This window comes from Buceros rhinoceros, unplaced genomic scaffold, assembly GCF_000710305.1.
Source record: "Buceros rhinoceros silvestris isolate BGI_N320 unplaced genomic scaffold, ASM71030v1 scaffold5748, whole genome shotgun sequence".
In the NCBI taxonomy this organism is placed as follows: Eukaryota; Metazoa; Chordata; class Aves; order Bucerotiformes; family Bucerotidae; genus Buceros; species Buceros rhinoceros.
In genome coordinates this window covers 1-20,379 of record NW_010427330.1, presented here as the reverse complement: position 1 = coordinate 20,379, position 20,379 = coordinate 1, and the positions used below count along the sequence as shown (strand labels likewise).

The 20,379-nt window shown below is 38.0% G+C and overlaps 1 protein-coding gene across 1 annotated transcript in view; it reads left to right on the top strand.

Annotated features, from left to right (window-relative positions):
- LOC104498463 (aminopeptidase O-like) overlaps positions 1-6,299 on the top strand; it is a gene marked incomplete at its 3' end in the record, with an annotated part of 25,507 nt that extends 19,208 nt beyond the window's left edge. The window contains exon 7 of the mRNA XM_010141845.1: positions 6,239-6,299. Coding sequence (XP_010140147.1) covers positions 6,239-6,299 — 61 coding nt within the window. The remainder of the gene's footprint in view (positions 1-6,238) is intronic.
- Positions 6,300-20,379: the final 14,080 nt, after the last annotated feature.

Below are 20,379 nucleotides of genomic sequence, written 5' to 3'. Positions count from 1 at the left end.
AGGAATGCCAAGAATATTCCAACACCTGAATATACAGAAGGCCTTTATTTCTTGCCTGCTGCAAAGATTTTCTTTCTTCATTCTTGTATGTATTCTGTTTCTAGTACACAAATAGTAGCCTGAGGTAAAAGTGAAGGGAGGAAGGATAAAAATGAAATATTTTTAGAGATCATCAGCTGATGATCGCTTTTTTGCACAAAGTTGCAGTCATAGGACTGAAATGCATTTCAATATTAGAGCAACAATATCCTTTGTGACACACAAGACCTCCCAGATTGTGCAATTCTACCAAGTAAAATTTTAATGTTTAAACTAAATGCTTCCTGCTTGAAAATATTAAGCACTCTAACTAACTGGAGTTTGTAGTGTAATGTAATTAAAAAAAAAAAAAGGAAAAAAAGAGAAATTGGTGATGGGGAATCAAGCCAAATCCTGCTCTCAGCTGTGGCAACAGAAGCAAACTAGTGTAGCTAAGAGCAGAATTTGGCTTATGGGAGACTTTTGTAATGAGAACAGCAATAACATTGGCAGAAAGCAATCATACAACAGTGTGGAAATTTTCTGTAATTATTACACTGGAGTAATGCAACATTAGCTTTCTGCTACAGCAGACCATCTCTAAAAGATTTTCACTTACAGTGCTTAATTCCATTAGTTTTTAGTTACAGGAGATCTTTTAGAACATTCCCAGCAATGACCAGGTCCATGATAGAGATGTAACTTCTTACGTGGCAGTCATTGATCTTTGCTGCCTTCTGCGCTAAGAGGAGGAGGGTTACATGACTAGCTTATAGGCTGCTTCACTTTCTGCTCTGACTCGATTTTAATGGCATGTTAGCTATAGGAAACCATTCTGCAAGGCAGGATGCTCCTGCTTGTGGACTGTGGCTGGTTACTGGCATCAGACAAGCTAGCACGACATTAGAATTTCCTAACGTGCCCTTAAAGCAAATTATTTCTATGTGAGAAGGGCTAACGGCAAGAATGACCTCTACCCATCCTTATCCTTCTCTGTATTCAAAGCCTTTTAAAATGTAACATGCACGGGCTATAGCCTCACATTGTCTTGGCCTTTCCGTAGGAAATCGACAATGCTTCTCACCTGTAATGGAGACATCGTATTTCCTCATAAATAATTTAAAACTTCACTACATTAAAAGGACACAAACTAAACCGAACAACAAAAAAACCCTCTTACGTGTCTGTAAATCGCAGTGCACTAGATTTGATAAAACACCCAGTGGCTCTGTCTCCCCAAGGCTTACACCCATAGTCTTTGCTGTAAATTGATCCTCTCCACATCTGCCTAACATGTGGCTGTACAAAGACTTGATGTTTTTAAGGCCCTGTGACAGAGGGTGAGTTTCCCCAGCCTCAGATAAATCAGTCTCTCAGCCACTTGAGCTTTTTATGATTGCAAATTTTTTTGAGCAGGTCGGTTCTGTTCTTTGGGGTTTTCTAGTGGTATTTTTTATTTAATTTCATTCAATGAAATAAACATGTACTAACAAAGTAAAATAAACATAACTAACAAAGCCATGGTTTTAAAAGTACATGATAGACAAACAAAAGCTTGTGTTACAGTTCTGCTGTTTGTACGGCTAGTAACTCAGGCTTGAGTAACCACATTTGGATGTCTTCATAAATCGTCAGTTAAGTACTAAATCAATGTTAAAATAATGCTGCAATTTCAAACTACTACAGGTATATGCCTCTTTCTTTCTATGTGCATTTTTTGTTACTCACATTGTCATGAACGTGGTGATTTTGTTTGAGACAAACAGCTGGTAGGCACCTAACTCTCAAAGCAAATAATGGGGAAAGATTTTTCCCAGTGTTTTTTGGTTCCTCCATTTTTCTGGTAAGCCAAAATACATATGCTGGACCAAACCCAAAGGAAATCTTATCCGCGGGAAGCTATGAGTAGTTGACAGAATCACCAATCTGAACCACCAACTAGTTGACTAGAGTCACTAGTCTTTGATTTGCTAAAACTATGTCTCTGTAATTAAATGGAATGCCTCAATTTGAAAATGGTTGATGTCTGTGAATGTATATATCCAGATGATGTGTTGAAGTATTCTCAGTTGGATATAGCAGACTTTTTGTCTTTCTTTGCCAATAAAAGAAAAAAAGTTGCACACTTTCATGTGTGCTGATCATTTGCTGCAATGTCTTATTCTGAAAGTGGTTTTTTTGCCTGGATTGAGGAATTAAGTGGGTTTATGTTAAAGTTTGTAGCATGCTTTGGGGCCTTGTGCAATGAAAACATGATACATCGACATCTTCTATAAACCTAATTTTTGAATTATCATTACTGTGGGTATTCTAAAGAGCTTGCTCTAAAGCATTGAATCTGGCCGTGAACGCGTGTTGGATCATTCCTAGGCTGGTCAGCTTATCGTCTAAACAAATAGACAAGAGATGAGATAATGGATGTAGGTGTTCTCATTTTACAGTAGAGAACTGTAGTAGAAAGCAATTGAAGAACCTGCCCAGCCCTGTAAGAGCTGTGTTACGGTGCTAATCAGTTGCACCCACCACAGTCCGACACAGGACCTCAGCCAGCCAGCCTTTCAGGAGATCACACACGCACCAGATTTAAGTCCTTACAGGTGCTTAACAGCAACATGAGCAGGTAGCAAGTGCCCTTGATGAATAGGAATGCTGTACTGAACTGCAGCCTCTACAAATACCAGGCCCTGCATCCCTTCTTTAGGACATTTGTTTTGAAATAGCAATCTGTCTGTGATTTTTGGGGGGGCTTGTTCTCTAGCTCAGCAAGTTAGTGGAAACCTCTCCAAGGCCTTCAGTATCAACTCTCAATACATTCAGAGTAGATCTTCTCAATAGTCTGTATATTTCTAACATACTGGCGAAAAAAATAGTGAATGCCTGTAAAGTGCTAAAAAAAGTTTCTTTTTTTGATGGGTGCCAAGAAGAATATTTGAAGTTGGAAAAAAAGAGGCACATGCAAGTCCAAAGAAGACTGCCTGTGGTCATAAGGCAGATGTTTGGCTGAAACTCAGGGTCCTGCAGGCAGAGAAGTGGCAGCGTTGTTGGTTTTGCCCATTTTGATAAAAATGTCAAAGTCTCAGAATAGGCTGAGCAGCTTACTAGTGGTGTTTCTGCCTGGATTAGCGTGGTGTCAGAACAGTGCAATTCCTCTCCATGTCATAAGCTCAATTCAAAGCCAGCGTTTTGAAATGAGCTGTCGTTGGCTTTAAAAGAAATAGAGGGTTTATTAAACAAAGGCACTACATAGCAAGCGTAGCACAGATTATTTTGCATAGATTTTTTCTCTCCTGAGGAAATCTTGCGCTTTAAGTTTAGTTTCTGGGGGGAAAAAAATAAAGGACAAACTGGTATTGTGAGGCCGTGCTTCTAATCTCTAGGTGAGACAAGTTAAATGCACAAATAAGGGTATTTTTCTCTAGCTGTTAGCTCTGCTTCAGCATTGGAATACAATAAGCTCCATTGGTATTGACTGATGCAGTAACAAATAAAAATTGTTATTCTGATTATGCTGCTTGAGGCAGAAAAAATGGTACAATCCACCTGATCTACCTTTGACTATATAAAATTTGGGAGTCCAGTTTTTAAACTGGTATTGTATGTGCTTTCTGCAGTAACCAGACAGAAATAAGTACACAAGAAAAAATTATCTTATGAAAGGAAGGTGAATTGACTGGCTGGCTTAAAAAACTTTCTCTCCATTCCCTGTGAAAGGGACTCAGCTAACTTACACTAGACACCAGTTTTTAGAGCACTGTAGTAAGGCGAAGATAATTATAGCCTGAAGGATATAACAGTCAAGTGCTCTAAAGTTAATAAAATTGCACAAGTAACAAGGTACTACTAAAAGCTGACCAAATTCAGATGTTTAGTAACTCATTCGAATGTAGAACACTATGCAGTTACAAGCACGGCGTATACATTCAGTTACATGTTGAAAATTGATTTCCATAGTGATCAGACATGCAGGATGGTAATTTCCTGAAAATTCAGAATCCTGGCTGAGTATAAATGCTTCTGCTGGACTGCTACAATTATTTGACCCACATGATAGAAGGGAAATTTTATTTGTCTGTGACAGTCTGTGATCTGCTAATGTTACAAAAGATACTTCAGCATTTCAGATTTAGTCATTGGGAAGAATTTTTTGTCTCTGTGGGAATTATTCTGCCTTCTGGGACCCTTTAGGTCACTTTAGTCAGGCTGAAATGTCTTCTCTTGTAAAGACACTGTTGAAGTAAAGTTTGGACCTAGATTATCTATCAGATATATTACCAGCAGCGAACAGTCTAGTGCTGTTTCACATTAAAGCCTCTGGCTTGCACCGTAAGATATGACTGATCAAAACCTGAAGAAAACTATTAACAGAAGATGAAAGCATCTATAAATGGCTTTATTGTCATTGTAATCTGAATGATCTTTAATGTGTAGCTTGGTCTGATTTTCAGTGTGATGCTGTAGCCTGTGTATGCAAGCATATCTTCATAGCTGAATGACGTAGGGCAGCATTTGTAAGGCGACACTTTCTTACATTTAAGGCACCTAGCATCTAGTTTTTGCCTTTGTAACAAAATTCCTGTGTACATTGGACAAGCTTATTAAGACTGGATTGGTTATTTTTTGCATATACTGTTAAATGTACTCAGTAAGAAGCCAGCTGACTGTTTCGATCAGGTTCTCCCACTCCTAACTGACATTGGCAGAAATCTATTCTGTTGGGTAGACCTGGTCGTTTTAATGGAGCTCCTTCAGAATACTGCTCAGAGTGAGTAGGGATGGCAGATCTCCCACCGCAGTGATTTGGAGTGGAGGTTGTAGCTGTTACTTCTACCTGAAAGGAATGCTAACACATAGTCCTGCTTGGAGGAGCTATGGATTGCTATGATCTTTAAACACACTGAAATTTTTACTCCATGAGTGTGTACAGGGTCATCCACTACCATATTTCCTGACTGCTTTTATGACTCCATAGGCTCTTTAAGCCTTAGTTTTCTCATTTGCGTGTCAGGCACAACAGTGATTGATCTCCCTCCCACTGGCTTAGCAAAAGTTAATATTGCAAGGTGTTTAAAACTCGCTCAGTAAAAATGACTGATGTATTCATTACAAATCTTTCTTAACCACAGATACAGTCCATAAACAAACCTTCTTTAGGGTCAGAATTTTGAGCACAGCTTTGTCAGGGGTTGGGAAAAAACCTCAGGCATGTCATTCAAACAAAAATTGTACTGGGTTGCTTGCCTTCCTGCTTCAGAGCTTCAAAATGGCTGTTCTTTTCATTAATGCTGTGTTGATTTGGGGTCTACATTATACACGTGAAGGTAGCTGCAAGTAATAGAATTAATCTTGCCAAGGCATTACCATGTGCAGGACCATGTACATCTATTCTGCTTCCCAGAATATTTACTTTTATTGAGGGCTCACTCAAATTCCTTTTTTAAGTACTGACATACTGCATGGAGAGTGTCTTTCCTTTTTTTTTTTTTAGTTGACTTCCCTGAAAGTTGGAAGTCTTCAGTCAGAGTTGAAGTAAATGCAACAGAAGTTGCTTACAAAGGTAAAAGAGGAAATATAATTTCTGGATTTGCAAATATTTCGGCATGTGGTTATTTCAGTCCCACACAGCTTGATCGTGACAAACTATTTCCTTCTGTTGAGGCTTCAGACTATTTTATGACTTCGCTGTCAGTGTTATCAGGATATAAAGAAAGTGCAGAAAAGAGGAAACTAAAATATGTTAGACACTTGGTAACTTTAAGTATTAATATCCATCAGTGCCTCTTAACACCCAAAATTTTAAGAAAGTTTGCATTTAGTTTCACTTTCTTTAGTATTTTATCTTTACATTTAGTCTGCATCTGTAATAAAACACTGAATATCTTCTTTGAATGTCTTCCGCTAAGTTTACTTGCCTGTGATTTTTTTTTCCTGTAAAAGAAAGAAAAATCCACTCAGCAAGATGTAGAGCACCTGTTCATACATGACATGTTTCACAAATGCCGTTTACCACCTTGCACTTTCTCTGTCTATCCTCATAAACACTGAATTTCCGTCTTTAATTTGCTGTCACCTCTGATGGTAATTTTTCATTAAAAATACAAGAATGTAGTGCCACTGCAGTACAACCAATACTTGGAACTCAGGATTAAATTAAATTTCAAGTGGAAAAATTTGTAGTTTTGTGTGTGTGTTCTTATTTTTTTATTTATTCATTTATTTCTAGATCTGGGTTAACTGTAGAAAGTATCTTCCAGAATTGGCTTGACACTTCGGGAATACCAAAGGTAAATACAAAATACCATTCCCAGTTCTTTTTTGAGTCTTGCATTTCTCTTTGCATTATATGTTTTTTAAATCATTACCTCAACTTACAACAGGTATATCTTTATATAAACAGTTTTGACAACAACTGCTTTCCACATCTTTATATGGATTTAGCTTTTATCAGCTGCAGGTTTTTGCTCCTACTTACTGTCTTAACAAACCTGCCAAAGGGCAAATCTTGCAAAAGTGATCCTATTGCTGAATATTGTAGTCATATGGCAGTATACTTTAGAGTACAGTGGTGGACTCTACTAAATGTAAGGAGCATTGTTCACAGTGTGTGAATTACTTGAAAGCCATACTGACAGCAGTAACCAAATGTTAAATTATTTGTGCTTTGATATTTTGTGAATGTTGTGACTTGCTCATGAATCTGCCACATGAGTAACATATTTCATTGGTGTTCCAGCCCTGTTGCGGTTGAGACTGGGCATTACTTTCTGCCTTTAATACGAAAAGCTTTCAATATTAATGTTTTAAATTCTGTGAACTGAAAATGCTTAGTTGTGTCTGTGCTATGTGGTGGCTCTGGTTATTTGTTTTGGTCCAGAACTGGGATTAGCTGACGAAAGACATCCATCCCAATATACACTTTCATAAAAAACCAGTTTTATACAAATTAAGTTTTTATTACACTTGAGTCCACTTGCTTGGGACTCAATTTCTAACTGATTTTCCCTAAGCTGGCATCTCCTAGGTTGTTTGGGAGGATTAGCTGACGAAAGACATCCATCCCAATATACACTTTCATAAAAAAACAGTTTTATACAAATTAAGTTTTTATTACACGCTTGGGACTCAATTTCTAACTGATTTTCCCTAAGCTGGCATCTCCTAGGTTGTTTGGGATTTATCTTACCTAGTGCTTCCATTTGTTTCCACTTTACATTAGCGAAAAAAAAAAAAAATTATAGGAGTTAGAATGATAAGTCTTGGTTTGTGTGTGCAGAAGTGAAGGTCCATACTTGGACAGTATGACTGAGGCCCCGAGGACTGAGCGTGTTTGCAGGTAGAATTGTCAAAATAGCTGGAGAGCTCAATACAATAAGCAGTTATCACTGAACCCGGGCTGTACTCAAACACTGTGGTTGAGCTCTTCTCTTGACAGATTTAGAGGTGTGCATGTCCACTGTTCTCAGGATGCTGTAGAAGAAAGGATGCTGTCGGGAAGTTTTACCCTGAAATGAAAATATTCAGAGACTAGTATTTGAAGATGCTGCAAAATCAGGTGGAGTTTGTTTTTTGCTGTAAAAGTACTGAAAGTAAAATTGTCTTTAACATGAAGGGAGGAAAGGAAGGGACAGTAAGTACTACCATGCATCTCGATGGTCTGTCATTTCTTGAGGAAGGACCTTGATTTTATTGCTATGATTTGATCAAGGATTTGTTGCTAAAAAATTCAATATGTGTAGAACAGCTGCTTCAGGTGTAGAGGAGAAACAGATGTTGCGCAGCTGTAGTTGTTAAGGTGCTGAACTGGCTGTCTGAAATGGAAGTTTTCTGGGATTTTACTGACACATGTATCTTTGCTGTACCTTATCAGTGTCCCACAATCAACTCTAAAATCACAAATAAGGAAGATAGGAGCAGGCTAAAGAATTGAAAATTAATGTTAAACCCGATCTCCATTTTCCTGAGAACCATAAGTTGTTTAGAATGAATAGTGAGTAGTTTCATTATATCCTGCAAGTTTCTATTGGTTGTGTAAGCAAAACATGCAGCAAAAATATTTCCACAGCCAGAAGGCTTGTAAATCATTGTCAATTTTCTTCAAAGATTAAAGAGATTTCCCTGGTAGTTTGGCTGCTCTGTAAAAACATCAACAGGAATGGTGCTGATTTAGTATTCTGCTGCTTCTTAGCATCAGCGTGCTGACTTCCCTCTGTTTCTCTCTGCTCTCAATAACCTTTTTGATGATTTACCCTTGTTGCCTTCAGCAATTCTCAGGCTCTTAGGGGAACTAGTTTCCACTTCATTTGAAGAACTGGAGTTGTTATCGTTCAGTGAATAGGAAACCTTGTTTCCTTTGTCCATTATTAAATCATTTGGGGAGCCTTTCTTCCTGAAATCAAGACTATAGAGGTTGCTTAGTAGCTCCCAATACATTAGTATCTATAATCTAAATATGATTGTATTTACCAGCTACAGAACTATAAATCTGTACAGAGCTGATATTGAAACACCCTTACAAAGTATTTAATTCTGCAAACTAATTTGGCTAATATGATGAATCTGTGTGAAGGCACAGACCATCTTCTTGCATATATGTGAGCTACCTGCGTCATAAATGGCAGCCCACGAATGCCACACAACGGACTTACTCTCTATCATATGGGTTGCCAAAAGAGTGGACAAGGGTGTGTGTAGAGGAAGGTTTCTGTCAGCTCCTCTGGGCGAAGTCATACAGCTCAACCAGCCAGTCAGGAAGTGTGAGCACTCTCCATTGCATTTGACTACCTGTCTTGAGTACTGGACCAGCTGAAAAGCAGCTGGTGAATCTCTGCTCCAGAGATGTCCCAAAGGCGGAGAAGCAGCATCCTGTGTCCTGCATGGGATTACTATTTCTGCTTATCACCCTTACTTTACTGATTCTACTATAGAGTCCTGTAGCATGATAGTTAAAGTCACTCTTAATCCTGCAGCACCTGCTCTTAGAGGGCCAAAATGTATTTCTTAGTGGTTTAGTAGATACCTATGACAAATAACTTGACTGAGAATTTAAACATTTTAAATTTATAAATACTGTCTAAGACTTGACTGCATTTGGAGAGGAAGCTTCTTACTGGAGACACTATCCTCTGTAATTGGATTGGGAAATATGCATCATGCAGTCCATTCTGAAAGTCTCGTTGGAACATGGTTCCTCTATATCTCTCCCATATGAGAATGTTTATATTTTATAGTGGCTGTGGTTGTTTCTGTGGCATCTTTTATTGCTCAGAAGTTTTGCTCAGGAAATTAATGTCATCCATTTTCTATAAAGAAAATTCACCACTTGGTTCATATACAGCATTAGCTACCAAAGTTTTTTAAGAATTTTCCTCTGTGGTTATATCTCAATCTATCACCTGTATACAACTAGTACTTTCTAAAATTTCATAACAACATGGTCATTTGAAAACAGAATTGTTAGCCCACCGCTCTGTTCACTGTCTTCACAACAGTGTCTATCTTAAGGACACTAGAAGGATACCTATGCAAAAGATGGGTGAGGGTAAATACTTTCCACTCCCCACACTGCTGAAGCAACGTTAATTACCACCTTCCTTACAGTAGAGGAATTAGCATTTTGTATTCTTTACAGTGGTATCTGTCTGTCTGAATACTCTGTACTCCTTTACCTGTGCTTTGTTATATTTACTGTTCCAAATACTGACTCCATGTCTGTCCAGGGAACTGCATATATATATAATTCTTTATACTTGGAACTTATAGATATTGAAACTTCAATATTTGTGAATTTCTATTACCTTTTCACTCTTGGAAAAGTCATTTGGTCTTTCCTAAATATTGGGCTAGGTTCCAGACACATGTACATACCAGCAGTAATCGAGAATACCTTAACGTAAGGGAGTCATACTGATAAAAACAGAATGTGGCCTATTGCCATGGGAAAGTGATTCTGTGTGCCAAGTTATGGTTCCAGATTTGGTATTTTCTAAAACGTTAAAGGTTAATGTTGTAAAAAAGGGTATGTGGTAATGCCTACCCTACATGGAAGAGGGCTACAGCACTCACAACTCAGTGGTTGTCTTGAGGCTTGCTGTGCAGGAAGCTTTCCTCTGTTTTTATCAGTATGACTCCCTTACCAAGTGACTCATGCACAAACCAATAAGGAACATAAGAGATGAAAATCAAGCATTTCTGAAATACAAGCTTTTATGAGGACTTCTTTTTCTGGGAACACATCGTGGTGGTGCTAATGAAGTGAAGCATATTGCATTGTTGAAAATACCCTTTATCAAATCAAACAACCTGCACTATGTTCTTCTGTCTCAGAGGTGACTCACCAAGGGATTAGAGCAACTTTTCACCATGTGCAAGTAGTAGTGACTTAACACCTCTAACTTTAGTCACTGAGTTAAGCTGGCAAGGAGTAGATTCAGAACAAAATATCATTTAGAGAAGGAAAACACCTATGAAATCACTTAAGTCCACCTCATCCCTGCTGAAGATGATTTTTCTCTGAAGTACAGTTTCTATTGTACCTTTCAGTTTATGTAATGTTTAATTAGAGCCTAAGATGAAAAGACCATATGCTTCTTGAGGAAGATTTTCTCAGTTCTGCACAGACTTGGCTTTGTGTTTTATTACACAGTTACTCTTACCTGAATTTCTTATTCTACCCTAGATAATTAACTTTTCTAAAGTGTAAACCTTAAAATCTTTCTCCATTTTGAACTCCTATATACACTGTTTAATTAAGGAGTAGACCAATAAACATCTCATAAAGTCCTATATGAACTTTTTTATCTCATTTTAGTTTCACAACCGTTTCTTTTGCCTCTGAAACTACATCGTTTCATAACATACTAATATTTAACTGATAAACTTACTATCTTGAATATTCTTTGGGTGTATTATTTCATTTGGTACCTTGTGTTACAAAAATTTTCTTCTCCAGATTCACTCTTTATTAAAAAAAAAGGGGGCGGGGGAGGTTAAAAAAAGAGAATAGTTGGCCTGTTTTTTCATAATGTGTAATTACTGACATATCCTACAATTCTTATGTGATGACACAGCTGCAGGCAGTAGGATAAACACACCTCAAAATTATGAACAAAATGCAAGAGGTGATAGCACCGACCTGGGACTTCTCCTAGTCTCTTTTGCTACTTCATCATTCTGTTAAAGCTTAATTCTTACCCTCCTTAAAGAGTACTTCCTGATTAAAGCTGGCACTGCCAGGTGCTTCTGAGTATGTACAGCCTATAGTGTGTGTTGCAAGAATACTGCTCCATGCTTTCTAATTCTGAATGAACGCTGGAGTATAGCCTTCTGTTACAATACTAAGAATTCTGCTGTTCAAAAAGAATTTTTTTTCCTTTCTGCACTGTTCTTTGTTCCTGTGGTAGAGCAGTGGCTTAAGCTCCATCTTCTAATGTTATTTGTAAATCATCTACATTTCTGGAAGTACACAATCAAAAGACATCTCCCAAGTGGTGAATATTCATTTATTCATAGTATTTCTGGGTTTGTTTGTGTATGACTGGCTCTTGGATTGTCCTACTTGAAGAAGAAATGGATTGAAAAGGAAGCTCACAGCAAAGCCATTTAAAAAATTGAACTGAAACATAATTTCTAAAGGCTTCTAAATCAATGCAAGTGATGTATTTCTGAGGTTTCATAAATTTAGGAAGATGTTACAGCAGCAGCTCAGGTAGTTAATATGATTTCTGATAAAGCAGTCTGTCATTAAGAACGTTGCTGGCTTTTGCCCCAGTTATGAGCTCTGTAGATGTCCTGTTTCCTTTTACTAAGACAAAAATACAGATGAAGGGATAGCTCTGCAAAAGAAGGCATCGCAGGGTAGCAGTTATGGTCAATTCTAACAAACCAACCACATTCAAACATTTTAAAAACAATGCTCTTACTAAACTTCTGAATTATCTTTAGCAGTTTTACAGAGGGTACTGGAAAATGTTTAGAGCAGAAAAATCACTGGAGTGTAACTTAAGGCTTGGGTTTGTTAACACTTGATATTTCTTGTCATTGCTAGTCATGCCTTATCTTGCAGTTTTTCTGTCTGGATATACATAGTAACTGCATGTTGGTGGATGGCAACACTGAGACAGTAAACAAGTAAAATCCTTATTGTTTGTTACGATACAGTAAATGTGTAGGCATTGGCAGTGAGAATCACCAGTTAGGTGGGAAAACATCATTCAAGCTTGTGACTAGGGGGAAAAAAATTGGAATAGGTTATGAAGAGGTATAATTTTCTTACTTATTTAATAACAGTGACTCTTTTAGATTAATTTCAAAGTTGGTGTTAAGTATTACTCAGAAGAATAATGTGCTCTGCTTAAATACTGAATTTTGCTAGTTACCCTTTGATTTTTTTGTGTGTGAATATAGACACTTTTGTGTGTATTTTAACATGAATGCAGAGGATATAACTGATTTGATAGTTGAATTCTAATGAGTTGAAATTTGAGAAATAATCTGAAGAAGGCATAACTGCTACTTTAAGATAAGTGCTTATTCTTGTATGTGGAAAACATACTTTGAATAGGCACCTCCCCTCAAGAAAAAAAGGTATTATTTTAGTATGAGCAAACTTGCAGATTGGAAGACGAAAAGATCTTTCCAAAGTCCTTTAAACAAGCACAGGTCAACAATACAGGTTTTTTAAATGTCTTCTCTAATGATAACAAGCAAAATTTGAGAAATAATCTGAAGAAGGCATAACTGCTACTTTAAGATAATTTTTTTTTAATACAAATTATTAGTGCTATGTTTTTTTCTGAAATTAGCAGTTTTACTGTCACCATTGCATCCAATTTTCAGAAGAGAGGATGGGATTTTGAAAAATACAAAAATGTAATCGAGCAATGTGTTTAGTAGTGTAGTGTGCACAAATGTGAAATGAATCATGAAGAGAATCAAATCGAGACAGGTTGCACAGACTTTCTCTATGTTGTTAACACTTTGAAATACGTTTTAGATAAAGACCATGCATCTGAAAGTTTTCTAGACAGACCATAGTATATGGAGAATTTGCTATTTTATTCATAGCAAATTATCAAATAATTTGTAAGGTCAGATACTATTTGAATAGGTCCTGTGTTGATATAAAGAAGGTTATTGGCATAAAATGGCCTTGTAATTTATCTAGCCATTCCTATAAATTGTACTTAAGGTACTGCTAAATGAGACACAACAGAGGTATATTTTTGTGCATGGAATAGTTAAAAAAATTCAAGAAAATCACTTACATAAATGGTTTATCATTAAATGTCAGTAAGGACCTAAGTTTATTTCAGAGCTCTTCAAGTTCAAGCATGGCTTAGAGTATTGTTATAGTTCTGGAGGGTTTGGGCTAAGTTTCTTCTGCATAGCATTGATTGCTGCTTTTAGGTGAAAACCATAGACATTCAGGATCAGTGTATCATTGTTAAGAATTATTGTGATCACATTCTAAAAGTGGAAGACTGCTGCCCCAGGTGAGACATCCATGTAGTGCTAAGTAACTTGGTGACTACGATGAATGTTAACTAGATGTTAATTTTTAAATGTCAGATTTGAAAGTGTTTGCCATAACATCTCAGTGCCTCTGTTGTTTTAATTTCTAAGAGTAAAGTTTAAAATAGCGTTTTAGGAGTCTTAATTTAGCCATTAATTGAATAATTCAGAAAAAAATGGTTTTGAGATTCTCAGCTGGGACTGTGAGTCTGCAATAAGGCTGAAGAGGATACCTCACTGGATTTGGCTTAATGACCTGTTAAGCATTGTCTTAACTTTTCAGTCAAAAGCTAGATTTTTACTGATTTTATTTCTTCAGGCTACCTTTCAGTATTGTATATGTCCAGCTCAGAGGTACAGTAGTGGTAGTATAGTAAATCTGCACGAATAACAGCTTCCAGAAGCTGAAGTGCATTTGAAACAAATGTTGAATTTCAGAAATAATTGTGGACTGGATTCCATGTGTTTGTTCATTAGAATCTCTTTTAAGTTTAATAAATCTCAAGCAGTTGTTCTTGCTCCCTTTTTCTAATAATTGCATCGCTGAACACAAAAGCTGTGTTATGTGCAGAATGCCTGTGTTTGTCCCTACTGGAAAGGAACTATGTTTGGTATCTAAAGAACAATAACAGTTTGCTGCCTGGCTGATCAATGCTGGATCAAGTTCACATTCCCAAGCTCCCACTCTCCCACCTACTTGTGCAGGGGGTGGAAACAGAGCAAAGAGAGGGAGGACAGGTCCTCTTTTACACAGAAATGTTGAACTGAGGCTTGCCTAATAAAGAGACAGCTGGGCTTGCATAGCAATAAACATTAATTATAATCCATTGCTTGTAAAAACATCCAAAGAAAAGCACAGAGGTTAGTAACCAATTAATTTTTAGCCTGCCCATTGTTTTCTTTATCCAAAGGAAACAATCCATCAAGGTTTAAAATATTTTTTGTGCTACCTTGCAAGAAAACAGTTTTTCTATACTAATTAGGAAAGAGCAGCCATTGAAATGGTCAAAATCTCTCCAGTCTGGAGTCCTTTCAAAGCAGTTTTAGTGCATTGGACACAGGATACAAAATAGTAAGAAATGCTGCTTTAGGAAATAATATTTGACATCTTTTTAGTGCAGGAGTATAGAGAGTTGGGCATGAAGGTGAGGTAAAAATTTTATGTTACAGGAGCAAGTAGCCACCTTTCCTCTCCAGTGGTCTAGGTTTTTTAAAAGAAAACCACATTTTACTTCCTGGGAAATTTCCCTGTTTTCTAGGCTGTTAGAAAGACAAGTTTGTGACTGAAGTATGTGAGGAAGATGTATTTCATGCCTGTGTACGTAAACACATGCCACGTGGGATGGAAGTTTTGTTTTAGAGCCCAATGCTTTTTTCACATATTCTGCAAAAACCCTGAGCTGCTGAACTATTTCTAGAAAGCAGATGTGCAAAATCTGTGTGACGGTCTTTGTTCCATCTCCATCAGTTTGCTGTCTTACACAGAAGTTGATACGAACAACGTCAAGTTCCTTCCCTGTTCACATCACCTTCAGTCATCCCCTTTCCATTTAGCGGTGCTTCACAGTCAGACTGAAGATGTAGATGATAATCACGGAGGAAGTAAGTGCTTCTTCTAGAACGCCTTCCATCTCCACATGAAAGGAATGTTTTTCCAGGATGCTTTAAATATCCTGTCTACTCCTTTCTAAGCCAAAAGTGAAATTTAAATGCCAAAATGAAGATGTCTAGAGAAGGATAGGTTTGAAAAATCTATTGGCTGGCAAAGCTATTGGTCAATACAAAAAGCAGTAAAGGTCATGCTTCAGCTTATGGTTATTATCCTTAGCATATGGGTTAACAGTATTTAATGGTCAGAGAGCTAATGGACTTCTGCCTTGAATATATATCTTTACTAGAGCTGGATTGCAAGGATTTTTAATTGCTTCAAGGGATAACTAAGACTCAGAGGTCAATACCTCTGAAAGATGTATTTTATTTCTTCAACAAGAAATAAGGTCTGCCTCGTTTTCTTTGAGTCTCTTTGCACTGGAAAAGGAAGAAAAACACTGCTTGTCACATCAGGAATGCAGGACTGTCCGATATACATGGTCACGCATGTTTTTCTTTTTTTTCTGTGTGATTTAAAAAAACCCACACAGTAAAGAAACAAACAAAAAACCCCCAACAACCCACAACAATGGGCTTTCAAAGTCCTGTGGCCAGCCAGCAACTAACCACTGCCTACCAACATCTTGGTGCTGAATGGAGCCAAAGCGGATTTTATAGAGGATTCTCTTACGTCAAATAAACTTGAGCCCTGGTCTTTGTTCAAAACGTCTGGATTAAAATACTTTTAAATTGACAGAGTGCAGGGCCAACCTGAAATCTGAGGTCTTGTTTCCATACATGATTGTATGAAAAAGTGTTGTATCTGTTAATATTTTATCTTGCTGCTTGTGGAGGAGGGTGCCACAATTTGCAGTCTGGTCTGTGTTGAAAGTTCACAGCACATGGGGATACTTCTTAAGCAGGAAGGCTTAAATGTAAAAACAATAACCTACTTTTCCAGTTGCTCCAGAGAGGCACCAGTATAATATGGTGAAATGAGGAGAGAAAAAAACCTGAGCATTTTAGCATACTCTAAATGTATTATAATATAGAATGCATTATGGTACATAAATTATATATCATTATATATTACAAACTAATATTTACTAATAACTAAAGAGACACTATGGTAAAGTGATTAGAGATTCTTTCCTTAATAGATTATGAATCTGATCTTGAACTACATAGGTGGGTACAGTGATTCAGCTTTACCTGGGAAGTTTCTCCACAAAGCAGAGTTGCTAATGCAGATGTGAAGGATGTGTTTGCATTATCCCTTTGAAAAAAATACTCCTGCCACAGTATGTGAAAGTCATGTTGCAGTGTGCTGAAAGGATATCCTCGAAGTTCTTGTTTCAACAGGGTTTTGTCTCTTAAGAGGCAGAGATATTTTCAGGAAGGGCAAGTTTGACTTGAACGTAACATCTCTGTTAAACCCACTGACCTGAGTGTGTTTACACCACTACCGAGACTCTTGGAGGAATTAGAACATTTGGATTTATGGAATCAATATAAATGACTATCTTTACTTAAATATGTATTATGTCAGGAAAACTTGATTTCCATTTCAGTGAATAAAGCTGTCCCCATGAAAACTGCACAAAATCAGTTGAAGGACTTTTTGTTCTTTCAGGAGCACAGTCTGGGCTGTATTTCTTTTTCAATGATTTTGATCTGCCATTGATATACTGATTCTAGCCTGCTGCCTCCTTAGTCTCTCTCCCAAATTCTGGTAATAGTAGTGTTTTAAAATCCTTACAATTGTTCCCCTTGGGAAGCAGGGTCAAATGCTTCGAGCCATTATTATCATGTAGTGAGCTACTGGATAAAATACTTCTCTGTATTTTCATTTTATGAACCTTTTTACAAAAGATTGGAAGCCAGGTCTCTTCTGCTGCAGCCGTTTTCAGGGCACACAGGCTCTTCTGATGTCACATCATGTTCTCGGTTTCCAAGTGAGGTATTTTCCAACTTAAACTAGTGTTGTTTTCTTCCTATAAATCTTCTGTGTGGTAGGGAAACAGTTATGTATCTATCTTGCATTTTATTGTAGTTCCTTTAAATTACTGATAACACAGGGGTGACGGCATCGGCCTTTAAAAGTAGGCAGTATCATTCTAGTACCATAGAACGAAACTGGGGGGAGTCCGTTTTCTGTTTTATGTTACAGAAGAAGGTGCAGAAAAGTACAAAATTGCACTTCGTAGACTGGTCAAGTTAGTTATGTCCTCTAGGAGAAAACAATGTGATGGTAAAATCTTGAGACTTTTCTGTGCGCTTACTGGTGTCCACATAGATATTAGCCTGTAAATGCGGATGTGTATACGTGATGTAAAACTCAATAACTGAGAGGAAAATAAAATCTCTAGAAATAGGAGGTTGGAAAATGACTTGACTGCATTCGTTATCAATTTCCTCTGCTTTGCAGAAGATCTTCTGAAATTCATTTTACAGGAAATATTTTTATTCCTCCATTTTCAATTTTTCTTTTTGCCTTCCAACATGTGAGGACTGCTGGCAAGCCAACAAAAAGGGCATTAATTCAGTGTTCACCTCAGATAGAACAGCCTTCTTAGGTTATCAATATTGAATGCTTTGGCATTAGAGTAGCACAGACCAGCTGAAGTTACAGACAGCTTAGGACAAGTGCATGATTGTAATTTTTCATTGAGTTATGAATTATTAGTAGCCATCACAGCCTGAACGACTTAAAAACAGTTTCTGTTTCAGTTTAAAATGAAACGGTTGTCTGTTGTACAAATATCCTGTTGTTTTCTAGACTGTGGACAATCCTGAAAGTTTCTTTTATGCTTGGGATCTGGTCTGACTTGAGGAATACCTGGCGTAAATCATTGCCGAAGTTGTTTACTAGGATACTGGGGCTGTCTCCCCTCCCCTGGTAGAAAGTGCTACCTCCTCCCCCATTTCAAATTTCAGTTATAGTTAACCCTGCTGCTGCAAGAATGGGGGATCCGAGCGTGCTTTGGGATGTGTAAATGCTTGTTCCCAGTCTAAGTGTTGACAGAGAACAGCTCCATCAGCAGTCACTGTAAGTCTTCCCAAGTAAAGGACGCAGAGGATGAACTCACCTCTTCATTTCTGTTGTGAGGGGATTAAGTATGACGGTCATGTGTCATACATGAGTGTCACGTGGACAGCAAGCAGAACTGCTGATGGAGGGTGATAGAGACCCTTTAAATTGGGTGTTCCATCACCCTTCTATCTAGCCTAAGCTCCTTCCTTTTGGCATATGGAAGAATACAGTAGGAGACAAAATGTTCTTAAAAACATCTTTTCTCCCCTCCCTCCCTTTCCCTCCTCACCTCCTCTTTTTCTCTTCCTCCTCCCTCTCTTCCCTGCTGTCTCTCCCACTCCCAGTCTTCCCAGCAACATTTCCTAGTCTGGTCAAGAGCTAAATCTTTTGGAAGCATCAATAATTAGCGTTAGCAGTTGTCTGCACAAGCCAGTGTAACTCCGCTCAGTAGGCCCGCCCTGCCCCTCTCACTGCCTGCCGTCCTCTGCCGGCTGTCAGTATGGGCACGCTGGCTCTCACCCTTGGCTGCGGCGCAATCATTTTGCAGTAGGTGAGCGCTCACGTTATGGTGTGCACAGCAGCCAGCATCAGGGAGCCACAGGTGTTGGCTCCACAAGGTATGTTACCATTATAGAAAGCCGGTAACTATTCTGTTGGGTTTCCTTCACTGCTCTGCAGCTGCTCTCAGGAAAACGGGGGCTTCCTCTGAGTCTGCATGTTTCTGTGTTCAGGGATTTTCATCCCAAATCAGCCTCGGGGTCTGCAGATCTGGAAATCGATGTCTCGTGAAACTTTTTTCTCTAGTTTTCTCCAAGCATTTGACAGGAGAGGAAGTGTAATTCTCTAAAGGATTTAAGATATAAATCTGTTTCATTGTTGCTATGACAGAGTGTTTCCTGTAACTACTGTGGGAATGCACAACCGAATCTCTTAACTGACCCAAGGAAATATTGTTTAGGGAGCTGCATTAATTGGTGTTTGTCATTAACATAATTTTTTGTTCATATTCTTGTTTGTTCTCTTTGAACTATACTCTGTTCTTTCTTCATTCAAATGCATACAGTTCAAGAAGTCAATTTATAGGAGCTCTCAAAATTACCATTTAGTAGAAAAACTGTCATAGCTTTACAAAATAAAAGTATGTTGATACCTCTTTCAAGCAGACCTGTTGCGAGTAAGAAATAAAAATCTGCAGTAAGATTTTCTATGTCGATATCTGTATTAGAAAGTTCTTTGTGTAATGCTTCATAGTGAAGTTGTTTCTATTTAAAGCATGAAGTTTGATCTTGGCTTTGATCTGAAGCTTTTGATCTTGAAAGAAGGATGTTGTGGCAGTAAAACAAAAAGGGTAGAAGAGAGAGTTTTTCTTTTTTCAAGTGTTGAAGTTAACGGGATACAGTCAGGATTTGGTGTGCACTAATTGGACCTTCATTTATTTACTTGCATCTGTTTGCAAAGTCCATCTAACCCTATGATGGGGGGTTGTTGTTCAAATACGTGCTTTAATGAGCCTTATTCTTTTACAAAAGCACAGATTTTCTTTTGAAACTTTCAGGGAATTGTCATACATAGCACAATAAATTGACAGATCATTTTAAAAATACTGAAAATACCTTACTAGCATCATTTTAACTATACCAAGTGTGATGCAGTCTACCTTTATTGTTTCATTTTAAATACCAAAGACACAGCACTTAATAAAATCCTAACTTAAGAATTGACAGCATTCAGATTCTGCACGGCTGACATTACTTGGGTCTTTCCCATCACGATGGAGTTTGAATATCCCCTTCAAATGGCGCAGAAACATCTGCTGAAGTTCCACGCCTAAATTTAACCACCTGCTTCCAGACTCCTGTTGAAGAAAACGTTCAACTGAGGCCTCACAAAAGGGCTTGCTGTGCTGTAATACGAATAAAAATCTGCTTTGGTCCTTGCTTTTAAGATGCATTTCAGACCCTCAAAGTTAATTTAAAAGCTGGATTCTTCAGACGTCGAGCAAGTACTGAGGAAAATCTTGAACCGCTTAACGGTGATGATACTTTCCTGAAGTAGCCCCGCCACGCCACGCATCCCTCCGTCTGTGACAGGAGGTGTCTGTAGGAGGTGTAACAGGAAAAGCGTCTTTCAGAGTAGGGGGCGACAGTCAGAACGCACACCGCGGCCATCGTGCGCGCAGAGGTTAGGAAGGGCAGCCCCGTCGGCCGGGGGCTCGGAGGCAGCGCAGCTCG